At 35.8% G+C, this 22,378-nt stretch overlaps 1 protein-coding gene across 1 annotated transcript in view; it reads right to left on the bottom strand.

Annotated features, from left to right (window-relative positions):
• Positions 1–19,733: 19,733 nt before the first annotated feature.
• The window catches only part of LOC149804718 (uncharacterized), an 89,789-nt gene continuing 87,144 nt past the window's right edge, over positions 19,734–22,378 (bottom strand). The window contains exons 4-5 of the mRNA XM_089933385.1: positions 20,797–20,952; positions 19,734–20,284 (exon numbers count right to left, since the gene is read on the bottom strand). Coding sequence (XP_089789511.1) covers positions 20,222–20,284; positions 20,797–20,952 — 219 coding nt within the window. The 3' untranslated portion in view covers positions 19,734–20,221. The remainder of the gene's footprint in view (positions 20,285–20,796; positions 20,953–22,378) is intronic.

The raw sequence follows: 22,378 nt of genomic DNA, 5'->3' as shown, positions 1-22,378 counted from the left end.
CCAGAGTAATGTAATCGAACATGGTGACGTTTGTCACGGATAATACAAGTATCCATTACTTCTGCAATAAGCTTTATTCTAAAAAATATCTTTGATTATCGGGATAATTAATAATCGTCGCCGCTCGTTGGACATGTTGACCATGTTTATCGACCACACATGAGCTGCACCATCGCCGCGAAATTCTTCCTTGGTGCCATGAATACTTTTAATCAGTGTTTCATTCGTCGGAACAACCAGAACTTGCATCGCCAAGTCAGAGGTTGTTCTGTCTAGATCGAATCTAGCTCAAAAGGTGTTAATCGCAGATAATCTCTTAAATTCATCCATTTTATAATTAAGGCATATATATATATATATATATATATATATATATATATATATATATATATATATATATATATATATATATATATATATATATATAACCGTGTTTAAAATATAGCAAAGGGGTTAGAGGAGAAACGCATTTGTGTCTGAAATGTGGTGGTACAAAATACAGAGATCTGAAATTAAATTATGATAAAAAAATCGCAGATGGCGTCAGTAAAGAATAGTATGTAAAAGCTCCGAAGACTATCTCGCCAGAGTTTCAAAATAATTATTTTGACAAATACTATTATGATATAAATGGAACATAATTATTTAATGAAAGATCCCATCATAAAAAAGTATGAAGCATCTAGTGATGCTATCATCTGGAACTGTCGATTAAAGAAAACAGTTGTGTTGTTAATAATACTCGTAATCTTAGATTTAACTTTGTGTGAAGAAAAATTATCTCTCATAAATTTATATGTGAATGTTTTCATAGACTATTAGTAAAACGTCTTGTGATCGATCATATTAATGTCTAAACACTTAGTAATTCTTTAAGTAATTTTCCGTCTATTATACAAAGTCAAAATAGTAAATTTTTGGTACTAGCTGTAATGATAAGAGCTCAAAACCATCTAAATCTGTGAATGTAGAGACAGGCGAAGAAATAACATTACCATCGTCAAATGCAACTGGAAAATATTTCGATATTTGCAAGCGTTTAATATATTTTGTCACAAGTAATATAACCAAATCGTCGTATTCAATATAATATGTACAAAAATAACATTTCAGTATCTCCTGGTTGTGTTAGATGCAATAACTCTGGATGAAGGGAAATAACTAAGTCAAGCAAAGTTATTTCAGGTAGAGTAATTAAGCAGTTACCCCGCTTGCAAACTGAATAATAATATCTGACTATTATTTGTTTTGTGTCATCGTAATTGTTATATTCAGTAATTTAACTATATAGCTGGCCATTAGCTGTCAGTAGAGTAGCGGAATTTGCAACAGTGAAAATTAGCAGAAGGATATTTACACCTTTTGACTTCGTCCCTCGGAAATTCAGAAAAACACTAAGTCATTGCCCGCTTGTATGTGCAATACATCTAAGTTATATTTAGATCTCTAAGAGAGCAGTATACAGACCTGGACGTACTTTAACTCCCAGTGACATCCGGCAGAAATAGATGTGCGATTATTTTATACTGTGTGTTTAGAAATTTAAATAAATACACGCTGCAATGTACAACAATTATGATTTACTTAATAGAATGATCACTTGTAGGAATGCATAGAGAAACTCATAGCAATTTCTGAAACATAAATCCGCAAGGATGGTCCGTGGCGCTGTGCTAGAGTAGCTGATTCTTATACTGGATGTCTGGCGTTCCATTCCCGTGACCGATAGATGTCGAGGGCGGCAAATATTTGTCAATTTGTCATTGAAAGGTGGGATCCGCCCCATTTGCTTGAAGCTCAACAGAAAAAGTACACACTCCCACCATGTCATTACGTGGTGTTTGATTTTTTTGTGCTCCCCGGGGTTGATTATGGGGGAGGGTGTGCATAATTCTGTTGAATGTATGGAAGACTCCAGTTCGTATGTATTGTGCCGTCCATAGAATAAAGATTATATAGACTGTAAATATGTATATAGGTACACTCAAGACCAGCTAGAATGTCGTTTGGCAATCTAGGAGTTCACATGGGTTTGTGCCGTCATTCTGTCTATGATTATATATATTGCTGTAAATAGCTTGATATAATACTGTAAATATGCTACTATATGTTGTGCCGTCCTTAGAGTTAAGATTTTATATACTGTAAATATTTTGTATCGCCCTCCTGAGCTGCTAGAATATCGTTTGGTCGTCTAGAGATTCTCATAGGATATGTGCCGTCCTTAGATCTAAGATTATATATATTGCTGTAAACAGCTTGATATAATGATGTAAATATGCTATTATAGTTACGATTATGTGTTGTATAATAATTTTTTATTATAAATATATATTCATTATAAAATGGATTTCGAAAATATTACTGCTATTATTTCTGCAATTCAAAAAGTACAACATGACGGTTCAAAAATTTCTAATCAAGTTGATCCGGAAAATATTTTTTATGATTCTGAATCATTATAAAACTGAAAATTTGAAGATAGCTATTACAAGCAGAGTACCGATTCATTAAGTTGATACGATTCTTCACGACAGTCAAATATACACATGTTGAACAATTCATTTAATTTGCACGCGCGATTCAGAAAATTAGATCAGAATTATCTAACGGATGCGAAACATATATTTTGAATACGCGTGTAAGACAAAATCGTGGTTTTTGATGGAGTGTTATTAGCGACGATCTGTTGTAGTAATTCTTGCGATGACGACATTATTATTATTTAAACCCCGATTTTTTAAAATCAGATTCTAAATCCTGTTTCTTTTTTATAGTTCTCCATCTAAGCATTAAACATGGTTTTCCACATTCTCATCAAATGCATCGCTGTAAATTTTAATTATTTCTGTGAACTCGCTATCTGATATTATTCCAGCACTGAGACATGATGAAATCAGCAATGATAATGTGCAGTATGCTAACATCGCCGTGTGTAGTTTTATTGTATACTCATGTAATTGTTATTGTTGATAGCAATACGCCGGTTTCAGCGATAACAGCGGGCGCCGAATACACAATTATGTCAACGACAACTACAGGTCTGCGATATTTTTTGAAACTTTTACTGTATATTCGTCAACGATATTTTCAGTATGGTTTTTCACTCACATACTTGATTGTATCAGTAATGTTGAACGTTGATTGGATAGTTCATTATATTTTAATTAGGTGGTAGTTTAGCGACTAATTCTAGACACCAACAGTAAATCAAGCGGAGTCATTTCTTCGGGTTCCACCACGAATGTTCCCTCCACTTTTTGATCCAGCATTACTAACACACATCCAGTAAATTCGTTAATTAGATAACGCCATGGAATTGTGATGCATATTGTTAATGTTTAAACACCGAGTAATGAGAACATGTATATGCCGGTAACTTAGCCGTATATTTGATGGATTTATTGAGTGGTGTCTATAATGATGATCCAGACGCTACTGTATATACTACACTGTCGGTGATCTTTTTGGTGTTAGAGAGATTAATATTGATTACTGACGGATTTCCAAAAATTCATGAATGGTTCTATTTGTTATTCTACGAAAATTTGTGAAAGCTTTTACATGATTAGAATATTCAGATCTCAATTTCATCATTCTATCATTGATTGTCATTAATGAGTTCATCATCGGAATGTTGCTATCATCGACGTATTTCTTCGTTGTAGCGTCATCGTTTGATGCCGGTTCTCCAAAACTAGTATTTTTTTATTAGTTATATTGAGAGAACCAGTCATTGTATCACCGACGTTTAGTAAACAATCATTGGTCTCAGTTCTAGTCGTGTTGTTATTACTGTTTACGAATCCTTTTCTTTCTACATCATCGTCTGATTTTGGTTCTCTCACATTAATAATTGTATTTCTGCTCCTATTGAGATCGCCATACATAATGTCTCTAATTCTTCTGATGCGTTCAGTAATCTTTCACATGAGTGTTAAAATTAATTGCACCAAGTTTTTTGTTTTACCATTTTTAGCAAAGACCACTAAGTTACCTTCGGTCGCATCTGGAACCTGCAGAATAATATCTGTTAACGGGACATTGCTAGTCTTTAATCGTCTTTGCTGATCATGAAAAACAACGACTTCATTTTGGACGACATCTACGAGACGCAAACGATTAGTGAGTTCTTCCTTCACATGGTGAAGAGTTGCATATTTAGATACGTCGCCTTGAGATTTGAGACCCCGAGAAGATCTTCCGTAATAACTACCATTATACCTTAAGAGCTATTTAAAACAACGGTGGACGGCTGAACCGTCTACTTGTATACCCGTGCATGACTTCATGAGGTGGTGTTGTTGATGATTTCTCAGCCTCGAGTACATCGAGTACTTCACGGCCACATATTGGCAAATCGGTTATTGTCTGTGTTGGTAATATTGAATAACAGATTGCAGGAATACTGCGTATTCCAGTGCTCAGATATTTTTTTTAGTGGTGCCAGTACATACGAAGTAAAAAAATCAATTCCACGTGGATCAATCACGTGTGTAGCCCAATGAGTACCTGGACCATAACTTCCATTGAGATTAATGATACCAATTTGAACATTGCTTGGTTGTTTTGGTAATTGATCACGCATACATTTTTGATCTTTAATTTTTAGCGGCATTAAGTAAATCAAAATTGGACATGGGAATAATAAGCGACGTGTCCCGGAAAGTCTCAGAGCTTGACGTACTACGAGTGGGGAGTTCCTGGTAGTCTTAGACATTTCCCTGTTGATTGTTTTTAGAAGTCTTTATTCCGTGACCTGTTGCTTTCTTTAGTGCCATACCAGCAGCAGTTGTAACTGCTGAGTTTGCAACATATATGGCTGCAGCGGCCATCAATTCTGGTATAGCTGAAAGAAGTGGAAATATACCACCCGTCTTGACTGCGTCTTTATTGGCACCCGGAGAAAGATTAAATCTAACGACGGTCTTTGATCGTTTTGCGTCACTGAAGTGCCTGATTTGACGTTTTGTCAATGATAGTTTATTTGGACCACCTGCGATCTGTTCATTTTTTATTGTTATTTTTGTTCCGCATTTCTTAGCTGATTTCGATTGAAATTTTTCAATCTGACTAGGAGTCAGAGTAACACTAACATGATGATATGACATTATAATATCATGAGCTATCTATTTACTGATCGCTTGCGATCCAATTACATATTTTCTACTGAGGCATCAATGACTCTCATTCGTCCGCCAACACCTTCATTTAGCATAGTTTTGTCTGAGAGTATAATAGCGATTGCTCTACAGTTAGCTATAGTTCCTATTGCCACGCGAGCTAGAAAGTGTATATCAACAACAGATTATCTATAAAAAAAATCCAGGTGTTCCAGCGCAAAGGAAAAAATCGGATACAGCGTTGTAAACTCCAACTGTGATATTTGTAGATCAGAATCAATATTTTGATCATCGTCCATGAATGTCATCAAACAATGATATGCACTTGCTATATGATTAGTTTCAAAATTCAATAATATATCTTCGTATAGTCCTTGATGTCCATTTATTCTCAGTGAAACTTTAGTAATACCAAGTTTGTCAAATATCATTATACTATGTGTTTATGAATTTATTCGTTCGGTATTTTGGAAAGTAACAAATATATGTCGTGGTGCAGAAATGTCTTGTTGGGGTAATATATGCCTTGTGAATAAACCATTTGTGGTACATTGAACACTATCCGTGGTCATCATCATCCATGATAATATTGATTTACCACAGGATTGTGTTTCGTTGTATTCATCGTGTTAGTCTGTCCTTGATTGCTGAGAATATTTTACCCGCAAAATCACCAACGGCATCAATATTGTACACCCTCAATATTGTACACCCTCAATCACTGTCGTAATCACGAGGGACCGATAAACATTAATATCCATGATACCTCCTGTGAATAATCTCTGACAGATATCAGCTGCTTCACTGATGATTTCTGGGGAATTATTACCAGCTCGCTTTCCTCCAATAAGAATTTCTAGTCGTTCAACATCGGCAAGGACGTTATTGGGGCACTAGGTAATAAGGCAATTCCCCATTGGTACCTGAACCAATACCACTTCCAGTGGTAATGGGGTAAGACTTGTATCCCGCCATCGTTCTTCTTCCTCTCTTCATTGGACTGTTGTTTTTGTTGTCGTTGTCGTTGTATTATTTGATGTTGCTGTGGTGATAGCTGTAACTATGCAATATATTTATCACTCACTGATAAACTCAATTTATCTTGTAACATCATTTCGGGCCCGATTCACCCCGTAGTGTATGCAAACTATCCATTTGTACCAGTCTTAAAGGCCTACAGGAGGATCACGGTACCCGGGTTTCAGACATTTTACTTTCGTATTAAAATTCTTCACGGCGCTCGCAGCTAATTGTGTTATGCTTTTGATGTTCCTGATATAAGTAATACTAATTTCAGTAAAGTATCGATCAGTGTGGTTCTCTCTCTCTCTCTTGCTTGTTCTGGTTTTGGTTCTGGTTCTGATTCTAGTTCAGGTATACGATCTTTTATATTACGTATTTCAGTACGAGCTTGGTCAATACCTTCAAGTTTTTCTTGCATTGGTTGAGCAGAAACTATTTCACGTGGAATTTCTCATAGTCTTTTGTTTTTAGTTCTTACTGCTATTTTTCTTCCAGTTGTTTTAACGGTTTACTCCAACGTTAGGAGAAGACCTTGGGCAGCCTTTGTAACAGGGTCAAATAACTGTTCTATACCCTCTGTAAATTCCACCTTAGACTCCTGACGCTCTTGTACATTTTGTTTGACAGAATCACGGACTGGAAGATATTTCTTAATTGTCTTTACTCGCTGTCGAGCTAGTTTAGCTGTGTGAGACTCCATTATTGATATAATGATTTAATTACGCACACACTACGCACACACAACAGCAGCAGGGAGGGTGACGACAAAAATTGAGTGCCCGGGTGGGTAAACGAACACGCACAAAAAGCCAAAAAAAAAAACATAAGTGTAAAAATTAAAGAACAAAATGAGCTAATCCAATTAGAGAAATCTCGGTCGGTTAGAGGCTTTGGCTTGGTGTTATTGACCTTGTATTTTCATTTTCGCAGGAAGCTTTATTTTCGCAAATGGACTATTCTAAACCTGGGGTTCACCCTCCCTGCTGCTGGCTCTAACTCTTAGGCCACCAGAGCGGTTTAACAGTTTTGGAGAAGAATGTTTAGGCAGAGTATTTGCTGGTCAGAATAAAAAATTATTTATACAATTAAACAAAGAATAAGAATAATAGTTATGTGTGGCTATTGAGACGTCTACGAGCATTTACGTTACAGTTACCTTACATTGGAGTGGTATTCTATGCCTTAAATTACGCCGTAGGCTTACATAGCTTACATTGAATTTGTACTCCAGGCATCACATTATGCTGTAAGCTTTTATTGAAGTGGTACACAAGGCTTTACATTACGTCGTATTCTTGCATTGAAGTGTTACTCTATGCCTTACATTACGTCGTAATCTTACATTGAAGTGTTACTCTATGCCTTACATTTTATTGTAGGCTTACATTGAAGTTTTACTCCAGGCCTTACAGTACGCCGTAAGCTTTCATTGAAGTGGTACTCTAAGCCTTACATTATGTCGTAATTTTACACTGAAGTGGTACTCTAGGCCTTACATTATGTTGTAATTTTACACTGAAGTGGTACTCTAGGCCTTACATTATGTCGTAATTTTACACTGAAGTGGTACTCTAGGCCTTAAATTTTATCGTATGCTCACTTGAAGTGGTTTACTAGCTCTTACATTTGGAGCATTGATATCTAGCGATTGGGGGACAAAATAGCACTTGGGGTCAAACGGGAATTTAACATGGAAATGGCACTATAGCCTGAAACAGGAAATTTAACACGATAATGGTACTATTACCTCAAACGCGAATTTAACATGGGAGTGGCACTTAGGGACAAACTTAGAAATTGTCATAGAATTTAACGGAGACTAAATATATCCCGCAACATTCGATTACATTGGCTTCGATTGAAGGTAGTTCTAAAATTATGAAAACGTCCCGGACTCTAGCGGAGACAGGAAAAATCAGGAACATTAATATTTAACTCTCCGAGACTAATAGTAGGCTAAAATTCCGAAACTGTGAGTGACTCTAATGTAGAATACAAAATTACCCGGGATTTGTATTTATTTTACAATTGGCCAAGGCTAAAAGTAGTACTAATATTCCGAATATTTACCGGACTTTACAAAATATCTTTAAATTTTTTAAAATTTGGCGGGCACTAAAATAAATATTAATGCTATGAAATTGTCCCAGACCGTGCTCCAGCAGTTGCTCTACGTTCACTATATTATCTTTTACGTCCTGAAACTTTTCAATCGCGTTGAGGTCACTTGCCTCCATTCTTTGATAGACAATGTATAGTGCGACAAGTTAATGCTCGTCTTTATATGAATAAAGCACGAACGTGAAGAAAAACATTCACTCACACAAAAACACATGTCATACACAAAAGACCAAAAATTGATCATAGCGCCAACCGAAAAGAAACACTCTTTTCAACATTTTACAAACAAACACACTATTACATACAATCATACTTTACAAACAAGCATCTCAATCCACATATATTGGAGAAGTGAAAATTTTAACAAAGACAAACACAAACAGATTCATACACCAACTATACTAACCAGAAAACACGCACAGACACACACACATCTGGGTTAGTATGTTTATAGACGCACATCATTAAATTCTCACATACGATCATACATTTGGTAATGGGGTGGGATTTTTGTTGGGAAAAAGACACACACAATTAGACCAAACGAGGAAGGGTTAAAACAAAATTACATCTAATCTCACAAACCTACTATCCATCACAAGACAAAAATTCACTCCGTCACACCACCTATACCATCCAATATCCCATACACACACACAATCCAAAATGACTTGTGTCATCTTAGAATGTATGAGAAAAAGATGAAATCTCTCATACAATCACACGCCAGCTATACTATCCAACACTCCATATGCAGGCAATCTAAACCGAATTACATTAGCTAAGAGTGTAAGATAAGATGGAATCTCTCAAATATACAATGTCTATGCCATCCAACACCCCATACATGCATAATCCAAAACAAAATGTGTTAGCTTAGAATGTAATAGAAGAAGATGAAATCTCTTAAACATTATATTCATAACACCAATAAATACTATCCATCACACGACTTATACAATCTAACACCCAATACATATAATCACAATAGTGAACGTCCTATGATAGCTTAAAATGATGAAATCTAATGAACATACACCACCTATAGTATCCATCATCCCATACACACACTATGCATAACGCCATGACCTAGCTTAAAGAGCAAGAGAAGGAGATGAAATCTCAAAACTTACAATTACACACCTTATAAACCATCCAAGAGCCCATACACACGCTATCCAAAACGCCTATTGTTAGCTTAGAGTTTAAGAACAGGAGATGAAATCTCACAAACATGCAAACACACGTCGCCCATACCATCCAACACTCCATGCACGCACTATCTATAACGCCTTGTGCTAGCTTAGAGTGTTAGAAGAGAAGACATTTCACAAACATAATATCCCAAACAACACCTATATCACCCCACACACCATACACACACTATCCAAAGAATGTAAACCATGGTTAAGAAATCTCATAAACATACTATCCGGCACACCATTTAGACAATCCAATACCCATATGCGCAATCCCATTCTCCTTGTGTAGTCTCTTAAATCCCACACTTGCAATCAGAAAAGAGGGAGAGTGTGTAAACGAAGAAGATGAAATCGCACAAAGATAATATCCAAACACGCCTATATCACCCAACAATCTATTCACAATCCAAACACGTATTGTATATTGTCTAAAATCCCACACCAACTATGAGAACATATGGGTATTGTGTAGAAGAAGGAGATGAAATACACAACGCCAAATATACCATCCAACACACCAATCATAAAATCCAGAACGCATTGCGTTTTGTTAGAGTTTACGAAAGGAAATTAAATCTCACAAGCATACTATCCGCCACACCAACTATACCTTTCGAGACCTCAAACATACTATCCTTATGTAGCCTCCAGACACCAACTATTAGCCCAAACGGGGAAAGTTTTTAAACAAACCACATATACAGCAGCACATACTTTCCATTACCTCAGCTCTACCATCCAATACTCCATACACACACTAAACAAAACTTCCTGTGTCAGCTTAGATTTTAAAAGAAGATGAAATCTTACAAGCATACTATCTCAACATACTTATACCATCCAACAACCCACACAACACGCACACACGCACGAAAGCACGCACACATAATGTATTGTGTAGTCTTCACACAACAACTATCAGAACGAACTGGGAATATTTTGAAACATGCTACATGTAATGCAATAAACATACTCTCCATCACATCATGTCTACCATCCAAAACCCCATACACACAATCCAAAACGCCTTGTGTAGTGTCCTTATGCCTACTATTAGACAAACTGGGTATCGTGTAAAAAAGAGTATTTAAAATAGCACAAACATAAAACCCATCACACCGCCTACACTATCCAATACTCCATAAACAATATTCAAAATCTATTTACCCCATCTTGATGGAATGGTGTGTGTGTGTGTGTGTTTATCCAAACAATACAAAAATCAAGACAAAGGGCCACTTGGAATTCATTGGTTTATTATTTTTTCAAATCACATGGAAATTGTATAACATATCATTAAACGCCATTTTCAGCTTCTAAGTCTCTCCTTTTGAATTTCTTCAACGACACGAGTTCTTCCTCGTCACTTTCTTCATGATGTCTGGATTTCTTGCATTTCTTTACGTGGAGGGGTTCTTCATCTTATGAAGACCTATACTATTTCTCCTCTATTTTGCTCTCTTTTGTCTTAGAGCACACTGAAGGCCGTTGTCCTTTCTCTGCTGACTATGATAAGACATATATTTACCTTTTCTCTCGTTTATCCTATCATTCAATTGCTTTAACGTTTTGGACATCCTGGGGCACAATATCCTTTCTCCTGACAGAAAATAGCAAGTATCCTGATTTTTATCTCAAGAGGAAGAGTAGTCCGTGGTCTTATCTGAAGTAAAATTTCTAAATGTTTGTGGGAAACAGCGGTCTTTCTTGTTAATCCCTTATCAGAATGGTAAGATGTGTTTACTCTTCCATCTTGATCGTTTGATAGTTGTATGAATACTCTGACTCTAATACACTCTCCATATATACAGGAACCCGCTGTATGTAAAACTGAGCAAAATGATCTTATGCAGTCAAGATGAAACGATTCCAATGAGAAACTAAAAGAATGTAAGAGGCAACGTAGTGCCGTATCGCCTCACATACGAACTGGAGTGTTAGCTCAAATACATGGCAGACGTTTTTGAAGACAACACAAGTGAACCTGAATAAACGCCCTTCACTTTTGCCACAAAACCAAGAGAGTCCAGATTCATGCATAAAGAAATTTGTTCGGTCCCTAAATTTATTATCACATTTTGAGGGACGCAAAACACGCACTTCTAGAAAATTTAGATCGATGGCTTACACATACATCGTGAAATTTAAAGAGTTCAAGTAGTGTGTTTAAAACTTATTCAAGTTAAGTGTTGTAATCCAAATGAAACGATGACGCGTATCCATTTATAAAGCAGACAATAAGTGCCGATGACGATTCTTGTCTCCCAACACTCTCTACATCCAACGTAGAAAGATAAAGACAGGGTGAGAGAGAAAAACTGGTAAAACTGATATGCTGAGAGATCAACCATAATGAACCAACTCGTTCGGTAACTACTGAATATATTTTTTCATATCTACAATTAGTCTTCTTAATTTAAACAATGAAATTTCCAATGGTTGCCATTCATGTTTTTGCACGTACTGTTGATCATATTTCCACAAAGAATATGTTGGTAAACTAGTGCTAACGTACACATGATATGGCGTCCAAATTTCAAAATAATTTTCTCTTCTTGTGGAATCAGTTCTTTTCACAGTACTTGAATATCGACTAGGTCTTGAACAGTATTGTAATATGCAAAAAGGGGTATCTTTACCAAGCGAATTCAACCCTGGCGTGAATCTCACTATAGTCACTTATTTTGTCACTCCCTGAAAATTTACAACTCAAGCACCAAATATAGGGAACTACTTTCATTATGCTGCCTAGGTAGGTCAAATCAATGATTTTAAACCTCATTTCGCCTGTAACCTTACACCATCTTTACCATCATAGCAACAATAAAAGCCTCTCCAGATGTCTGAACTGTCTCTTCTCCATTTTTGAAATGATCAATTTACCAGTCCTCATTGCACATGGAGCTTCACTATCAAACTGTATTTTAATTGGGAGTACTTGATGACAGAAACACTTATGCGGCTCTGTCCTGAACTCACTACGAACTTAAACCATGCGATCATGAAATCTCATACAAACTGCAATCTATGACGCTTGCCCCAAGTAACTGGATAACTATTGGGGCTGAGGACTATGTCCCCAACACAAATTTCTCTAAATCAAGAAAGTAATCACGAAAATCTATTAAATTAGTAAAAGAGAGAGCCATAAACAAATGAAGCATACTCCAAGTTTATTACAGTATAACTGACTTACTTCCATGGATTTTGGTGTAACGCGGAGAAATGATGTCTATGCTTTAGCGTTTTTACCACTGCAGTGCAGACAGACTAGAGTGTAAATCTCCAGTGTTGTTTGCTGTACCACTTTTCTTGGCACACTAAGTACTGAACTGAAACATTATTGGTTCGCTTTAAGAACATGACAAGAACATTTTCCTAGACATTTTAACTCTCTCTCTCTCTCTCTCTCTCTCTCTCTCTCTCTCTCTCTCTCACACACACACACACACACACATCGGTAGAGACAGATGTGGTGCTGAGTCACATTTTTTGTTTTCAATCCAGTGAATTTGGGCTATGCATGAAGTGAAGACGTTTAGTCAATTTGCAAGTTTGTGCGTGTTATGGCAAATGTCGAAAATGGGATAAAATCTTTTCTCTTGACACTTGTAAAGTGTAGAGGCTGTGCAAGTGTCATAACACTAAAGCCTCATAACATTTTATGGGTTGCACACATTTCGACTTTGTAAAATGTGAAGTATCACAAGCCTTTATCACAAACACAAGTAGAATATAAGGGCTTGACAGTTGTTGTTTAGATACATCCATGACACTTCAAAACGTACTTGTGCTTTAGTCTTATTAGAGATCACCTTTGTAGCTGTAGCAGCAACGTTAAGAGCATTAGGAGACGAAGAACAAGTTATTTTAGAAATGGGTTTAGAATTCTTTTAAATAAATCAAATTAGGAAACACAAGTGTTAAATCAGGGTTGGTAGGCATCGTCGCCAACGACAAAGTTGAAGTACAATGAGGAGACATCGTTGCCGAGCAGTGTGGTTTTCTGGAGTAAGTACACGTCCTAACAGCACAGTACCCTCTCTGTCTCTGTCTCTCTCTTGATGTCAGCTGCTGCTTTCTTTCTTGCGATTTGTTTGTTTTGTTGTAAGTGTTTAATCGAAGGATTGTCAGCTTCAACTTGAAGAAGATAGACTGACACAGAAAAGACAGGTAATCCAAAAGGGACTTGCATAATGAATAGAGACTCCAAAAAGAAAATTATATTATATGGGGACAAAACATTTAAGTATATAAATGGGGTCTACCGCCTGTGTTTTGGTACAAACACTATCCATTTAAGACGTAATAATTGGACATGTAACAAACATAGTTTCAAGTTATAAACTCCCAAATCCTATATACACCATGATCTCTCGATACTCTAGAGTCCCTATATAAATCATAGGTATCTTTGCATTACTCCTCACGTTTATCCTAGCAAAGTCTGTACATATTTAATCGTCTTTTAGCCACAGGTAAAGCCATAAACTTTGGCAGCCTTTTCTCTTCCACACTTTCCAAAGGATGACTCACAATATTAAATATATCGTTCAAAGCAATCATTCTTTCAAATATTTGACTTCCTTTTCCATCACTCTACTTTTCACACCAAAGAGATCAACCAGGAAATCTTGCCAAATACAACTGAAGCATCGTTGTCTGTGCAATCTTCTATTCATTTCTCTTTGAATCATTCCCAAAGTCAATAGCGCTTTTGTCCCCAACACTTTTATTTGCATGCAAAACTTGTAAGTAATTTATTTCAGTTCAATGGATACTTTTTGATCTTTTCCGACACATCATCACTCCTTTGGTTTGCACATTCACTATGTTCATTTCACAACGACTCCCATATTTTGCCTTGTGCTTTTCTTTTTAACATGCTTCTTGTACTTCTCCTTGTTATAATCCAGTTTCATTATCTCCTCTGATAAAGAAGTCTCAATTATGAAAGGTCCAACATTAGTTTCTTTATTCTGAAATTTTTGACAAGAAAATCCATCACCAAACACTTTCATTACTGCAACACGTCTGTAGAATCTTTCACTGCTTCACAGAACTGAGGAATCTCTCAATTGAAATCCGTTTAGATTCAATCAGCTTCATATCAACAACTGTACTGTTAAACTATAATATAGTTCCTGGTTTAAACTCAAATTCTAACTTCTACTTATCTATCTTTTTCACAAAACTAATACCCGATCTTCTTCTACTTCATTAAGTGCATATCGAAGTAAAACTTCAAAGAACATAATATATCTACAGTAGGATACCTGGAGAGAATATCATGTTGTTGAGTTGTCAAATCTGTTATTGTCAAGTACCATCTCCAAACGAAAGTTCGAACAAATATGAACCGAATATCTTTGTTCATTTTACCTACCTTTCTCCTATGCAAATCTTGGTCAAGATTATCTCTATTCACTAGCTTAGACTTATCTTCTCCCCATGACTTGTAATGAAACTTGTATAGATATTAGCATGTAATTCCAATGGTACGCGATTTTGGTATCATTAGTAACATTCATATCACGTAATGGAAATTTCACTTTAACCTAGTCCATGTTAATTTCAAGGAAGCAAACCGAGCAATGACCAAAAAGCCTAAAATCTCTCATTCAGATATATCCCTAATATTTTTTTAATCCAGTTTTTGGTTATCGAAAAGCACTTGTAAAAAATAAAGTTCATTTCTTTGAAAAAATCACCTCATATACAATGTATATACATTTCATAAAATAATGGAGTTTTTTTCAAGCTACAATTAATGCCCGTGTTTAAGAAACCTTTAAAACATACAAGGAAGAAACAATCAAATAAGACAAAGTTCATGTTTCTCCCTTATCAGTAACACACGATATATTTAGTTTGATCTGCTACCACTTGTGCCCCATCTTAGATGTTGCCAGATGCTTAGATGTTGCCAGTCATGTACAGCTTTCCAGTTTTCATGTATCCAACAAGCTACATACGTCTTCGTGTACATCCAAAGTCGATAAAGCGCCACCAATCTGTCTCCCTTGCACATTTAAAAATGTAGTGGGTATTCATCATTGAGAAACACTAACTCCAGCAGACTCCATTAAATTTAATGTTCTACATACTCGACGTTGTGTCCTGATCAACGAACCACTTCACAAACTTTTCACTGACGGTGTTTAGCTTGGAAACTTCCACAATCCTGCTACACCAGGATCTCTCCACAATTAACTGCCCTTGTTTAAATCATATATTGCACTTGTCTCAGTAACTCTTTGCAAAGAATTCACCATCGTAATGTTAGCCCAACAAGAATTCAATATCGTAACAAGAATTTAGTATCGTAATGTTAGTCCAACAAAAATTCAATATCGTAATGTTAGTCCAACAAAAATTCAGTATCGTAATGTTAGTCCAAGAACAATTCAATATCGTAATGTTAGTCCAACAAAAATTCAATATCGTAATGTTAGTCCAAGAAGAATTCAGTATCGTAATATTAATCCAACACCTTGATGATGCTTTTGCAATTTTAATTCCGCTTCTGGCTAAATGTCTTATAACGTTTATAATTTAATCAAATCTAGGGTAACACAAGCGGAATCTCTTTGCAATCAACCATTGTCCAACACTCCATACCAGCCTCCGTTCATATTCCTACCACGTTCATGCCAACTTTCCAAATCTGATTCTGAACAAAGTATACACCATTGTCTGTGATTTCTCTAGTTTACGTTCATTTGGAGTTGCTGCAAATACATTTGTGAAGTCTTTTTTGCCACCATCTTAGATATAAATGATTGATGGACGTTCTCAAGGATCTTATGAGGTAATACTAAAATTCATCTCGCCAAGTCATCTTACAAAACTACTTTCAGCTCTATTATGAAACCTATTTACTGTTCCTACGCATTCACATGTTCCACTATACTTTCAAAAATATTCTATCTTATATTTCTCTAAATATTCTGTTTTTTTTTCTTTTGGACTGTTTAACATATGCCAAGGTCTAATATTTATGTTCATCACTGGGTGTTTGATACATGCAACAGACATTTTCACAAATATGACTCATTACAACTAAGCAACACAATTTATACACATCTTAAAACAGCGACGGGCGGCTTTATACATTCATCTGTGTTGAATCTTCAGGGAATAGTCTCAGGAATCTTTTCAGAAACTGTTCGTATATAGTCCACAAGGAATCTGCTGGAAAGCGAAATTCCGAAAACCAAATCACTAACACCCCCTTCCCCCATATGGTGTTCAAGATTCAAAGGAAACAGTTGTTTATCAGATTCGGTAATCCACCAAGGTCTCAATACCGTCATTGACCGCCTTCCACGAAATCCGTTGCAACGCTACTGATAAAGTTCTTGACATGATTGGTCCATATCAGATCATAGGCTTTTTCACCATAAAGGAAAACTTCAATAAGATTACGGTTAAATGTTCTTTATGCATTGAATGTCAGGCTTAAGCTTGAAACCAAGCGTGCTAGTTGACCTAAAGAGCATCGCAGGTTGCAGAATCAGCTTTGATTCATAGATATATAAAGTCCACTCTCAGGTGGTGCTTCAGTATATTATTTTTCACGGTTTCCATAATCCTACAGATATCATTAGCAATGGCGATTGATTTATGCAAATTTGTATCCGCTGGATCTTTTCCATGTTTCGGATTAGTATTAAAAATGCATGTTTCCAGCTCCTGACTATTTCTCCCGATAACCAGATTAGATACAGCACGAATTTTTTCAACATATAGGAACCATTTACTTCTATGATGAATACTGGGCGTTGAAAATGTACAATCTGCGATTATCTGAGTCAAATAAAAGAAAGCTTTATTCTAATCCACCCTAATCTTCTTTGGCTTTGCCAAAAATGTTTTGATTAACCCCTGGTGTTGCACATCTAACAAAAGCGTTCAGCTGCCTTACTATTAACTGGGGGGGGGGGGGGGCGAGTGGCCGAGTGGTCTAAAGCGCTCACCGTTTCGGATCATTGCCATCTCACCTCTGTCTGTGTGGGTTCGAGTCTTGTTCGGCCAATGTGGGTATGTGAGAAAGCTTGCCAGTAGCTTTTCGTGGGTCGGTGGTTCTTTCTGGGGTTTCCAGGGTTCTTCCTCCACCATTTATGCTGGCCGCCATGTATAGCCTATCTTGTGCTGAAAAATGGCGTTAAACCCTACAACGACACTGGTCTGGTCAACTCTACTCTGAGAGACCGTTAATGTAGTCATAGACACTGTGAAATACGATGCACAAAACAAAATACTGACAGACTCCTCATGCTAATTTTAGCTGCGGTTGATACTCTTCGTATTTAGGTATAACTATCTTCAAGAGACCAACAATCAATTTGTTTATCTACAATTAAAAGTAAAACCATAAATAAAAACTTACAATATTCTTAATTTATTTCCAAATAATCCTAAATGTCACAAGTCCAAAAATATAGATTGTTCCAATAGTCTCGAATGTCCAGATTTAATACAATGATGCAACCCAGAATGTATTTGAAGAGTTCTCAATAATCCTAAAGTAGATGATATAAGTCCATAAGTGAATGAGCATTTTCGTAATTGCAATGAATCATTTAAATAACTAATTCCTCTTAAATTATATCTTATGTCAATAACATAAACTGCAAACTTCTATCACGAATTCCCAGCGACTGGTGCAGAACATAAATGAACCATTTGTTTATCAAATTCCTATTTATTCACATATTTATTTGACCTAAAATCCAAATCGAATTGTACACTTGGCCTAGAATAATCAGAAAACTCAAATGCTATGTCACTATTCTATTTAAAACTTACATTCATTAACAAAAGTTAGCCTTGTAAACATTATCTATTTTAGTTGAATTCTTCTGTGGCGAGCGTACGTGTTAGGGGAATATGGTATTTACAGCCCTGCACAAATTTGCGCCATTCGAGCGGAATGTATTTGTGTCTGTTATTAGATTTAGTCTTTTAACACGTGTAGGTATTAATTTTAAACTTCTTAAATGATGTTAACATTTGTTATAAAATATAACTTGCGTGCAATCCTATTTCCTTTAAGTATTTTTTAAAAACATTTATACTGATAATCATCCTTATTAATCCTTTATTTTCTAATTTCGTTTTATTCACAACATTTACATTCCTGTTGCTAGGTAACCTTCATATAGCTTCACCCTCCCGTCTTTGCATTTTGTATTTTTATTCTTTTGTTGATAATTAACCATTTTGATACATACTGTTTTACCATATACCATTTTTTGTGGCGCTAAATAGCTTTACAGTGCTGGTGGTAGGAAAATCCACAATCATTCAATCAATCAACAAGATTTATGACATAAGCTTTTGGGTGTCTGTCTGCCATGGCGAGCAGCACATTACTGACTGGGGGCTGCCCTGCTTGAGGCGGGTCGTAGCCATTCTTAATGTGAGTGGAATGTATCCTGTGATATAAAACGTCTTGGCATCAGTACGTCTACGGGAGACGATGGTGTAGCTCCAGAGGAAGTTGTTGTTTATCCTTCTTTCTAGAGCTCTTTTCACCTTGTTTTATGTTCCTGTCTTCCTCGGCTTTTAGAACGCCCTGTCTGACAGCTTGGCGAGTTATATTTGTAAGATCAAGAAAACTTTATCTCTGCTGAAATTTGGATAAACGAGATAATTTTACTGCTCTACATCACCACCTGAATTCAGACATGTGTCTTTACGCTGCATCACACCCATTCGTTCTTCCTAGATCTTATTGTGTCAAGTGTAATAATTGCATCTGGGTTTCATTTGAAATCCAACGTTCTGTGTCAAGTGTAACCTCATCATCACATTAGTGTTATAGTGCCAACAAAAGAAAATTACATATACCATTTCCACACACTATATACTGTTTGTGTTATATTGAGAAAGCATTTTATCAAAGTTGGTGACGATAATACGAAACTAACAAGACCTTCATTCACTATGTAGAGTTCGACAACACCACGCCCCTATATACTCGCGCACACGCACACACACACACACACACACACACCACACGGTCAGATCGTGGTTTGGGTGCAAATTGATGCAGACTGTCTCTTTGGGGACTTTAAAGGACAGCATATGACCTATCACAAACATTATACGTATTTTTAGGCAAAAGATATATTTCTAATGAGAAAGTACCTTCAAGCATGTATACAGCGTTCACATATAGTCATGAAATATCAAGGTATAGCTCATGTCAGTATCTACAAAAAGAAAAATGCATAAAGTGGACATAAAGGAAACAGTATTTCAGAAGCATTTTGTATTACACGTTTTGAAATCATTATGATAACATTTAACATACGAGATACGAAGTGAATGGCATGGTAGTGTGCTATATTGGCATCACAAAATACATAATTAGAACACTGAATAAACGGGATATGGGATAGGGTGGGGACAACATATGAAATTGAGAGAATTAAAATATAACTATGGCATATTAGTTGACCATATCGTTTCACAAAATAGTACTTAAAGCATTGAATAAGCAGGAAGTGGGTGGGGACAATATATTAAATTAGATGATTTTTATTTACAGATAATGGTGATGATTTGTACATTAATCAAACGTCCAGATAAAACTTACGAGGGTGCAGATGACAGAAGAGTCCTGAAAATCCACATGTACGCGTGATTGATTGAAATAAACACTAAGTACGTAAGTGATAAATAAGTTAAAACAGTTAATTCCACAATAATTAGGGATAATTCCGAAAGCCATCCTGTCACCTGCTAGATATCTTCATCAGTGGCATGTCCCAGCAAATTAATCTGATCGCTTCGTCTGTCAAAATCCTGAAGAAGATATAATAAAATATATAAAGATTTAAGCTTAATATTTTTTAATGATTTTTAAAACAAAATATAATATTAATGAAAACTTTAATTTGCATAAAATGATATTGTTAAAAATAGAGAAGGGACTGAACTGGAGTCTAAAACTAAAATCTACCAGAGTTCTCAAAAACCAATAGAAAGAAAATGACATTGGCATTATTTAACCTGCGTATATATATAATTTAATAATAATATCTAATTTTTATAATCCCTTGCACAGTGATACATATATTGTACACGCAGTTAAATTACGTTTTTTGGAAAGTACTTTATATATAAGATATGGAAACATGCTGTGTTCTCTCATTTGGTAGACAGCGTATTCTAAACTTGGCAGATTCGATACCCGCCATGAAGAGTCAGTGTTGGCTGCTTCATTGGGTCATTGGGAATTAGAATCAGTTCCCAAAACCTCTGCATGACATAGTCAACAAGATTACGGTTAAAAATCAATCAATCAACCAAACAACCTGTGAGATGCTAGCGGTTATTTGTTGGGCGGCAGCCTCGACAGCTGGGTTGTTCTTGGCGCACCTGCGAACAGAGTACGTGAGAACTACAATCATCAGCGCGCCGAGTATTCCCAACCCCACGGGGATGAATATACTGACCACGTATTTTTTGTCCTGAAAAGAAAAAAGACGAAAATGACCACAATATTGTAATAGTTTCGGGTGCTCTGTTACACGTTTCTAACAAATGATCCCGATCATCTTTCATTTGGATGTCCACCTAAATCGTTGAGCAAGGTTCAATTTTCATGAACACGAATTCCACGCAGTGCATACTTAACAACGAGAAAAGAAATCCGATTGGAGGTTTCTTTTAATTGGGAATAGTCTCTCAGCACGTGTTTCGTGCATGTAATCTGTGCGACATACTATTTAAAAAAAATTATGTTTGGAAACACATAACTTAAATTTCATGGATGACACTTCACTCTGATTTCCAGTCTTATTGTCATCTGTATACATGGCATAGTCTTCTGTGGATGGCATTTATTGTATTCTATGTCGTTATCACATTTAAATACTAAATTTTAGGACAGATCCTTGTATTCTCTTTTCAGATTAATGGCTTTTCTTTTAAGACATTTTTGTCATGTGGTATCAATGAAATGATTAAGTGCTTCTTTTGTAAACAAAACAAAATACGAAAAAAATGAAGTAAATAAAATCTAGGGAAAGTGCATGTTCTACACACTTTGCGCGGTATCATACAAATGTGCAATTATGGTTGAACGTACAGTTAGAAAAGAATGAAAACTACGCTGTTGTATCGGCCTTTATGTTGATACAATAAAGTTCAGTACCCTGATAAAAGAATAATATCTATAATACTTTAATAGCTAAGCCTGCTTGAATGAGCCACAACAGTACAACATAAGGCTGCATATATTGACCAGTATAGCAACAGTACAACATAAAACGTACTGTGTTAGACAAAAACTTTGGGATTTAATTCCATTAGGAAACTTTAAAAAGATGATCTTAAAGTTTTAGAAAAATTGGAATTTATATAGAAACTTCTGTCGCCATATGTGTAGTGTTATGACTGTATTGTCTTGAACATAAAAGAGCAAAAACTATCAACAAGTTTTGTTAAAATCAATCAATTTCTTTCTACAATCAAAAGCGAAAATGTGAAAAAAAAAGAATTAAGGTATTGCCAGATAAGTGTCACATAATCCTAGAATTTCTAAAACAATTCCTGATGATTAAAGTTTGGAATAAACTTCAGTGCTATTCCAGCAAAATCCAGTGCTGGAAGTGTTGCTGTTCCTGTGATGGCCTGAATAGTACTAACGTACCAACAGTCTTTACTTGAATCAAATCAATAATGTCAAAGAATAGATCTTTGTTGAATTTCTCTATAAATCCATGTCTCTATTCCCAAGAATATTATTTTAAATGAGCACTTTGTATTAATAATGTCCAAGAATGTATCTTTGTTGAATTTTTCTATAAAGTCATGTCTCTATTCCCAAGAATATTATTTTAGATGAGCACTTTGTATTTCCAGTCAATCAATAATTTAATCAAATTAGTTCCA

This window comes from Sinohyriopsis cumingii, chromosome 2 (assembly GCF_028554795.1).
Source record: "Sinohyriopsis cumingii isolate HCF-2022 chromosome 2, ASM2855479v2, whole genome shotgun sequence".
In the NCBI taxonomy this organism is placed as follows: Eukaryota; Metazoa; Mollusca; class Bivalvia; order Unionida; family Unionidae; genus Sinohyriopsis; species Sinohyriopsis cumingii.
The sequence above is the reverse complement of the archived record's forward strand: the minus strand, read 5'-3'. Positions and strand labels throughout refer to the sequence as shown.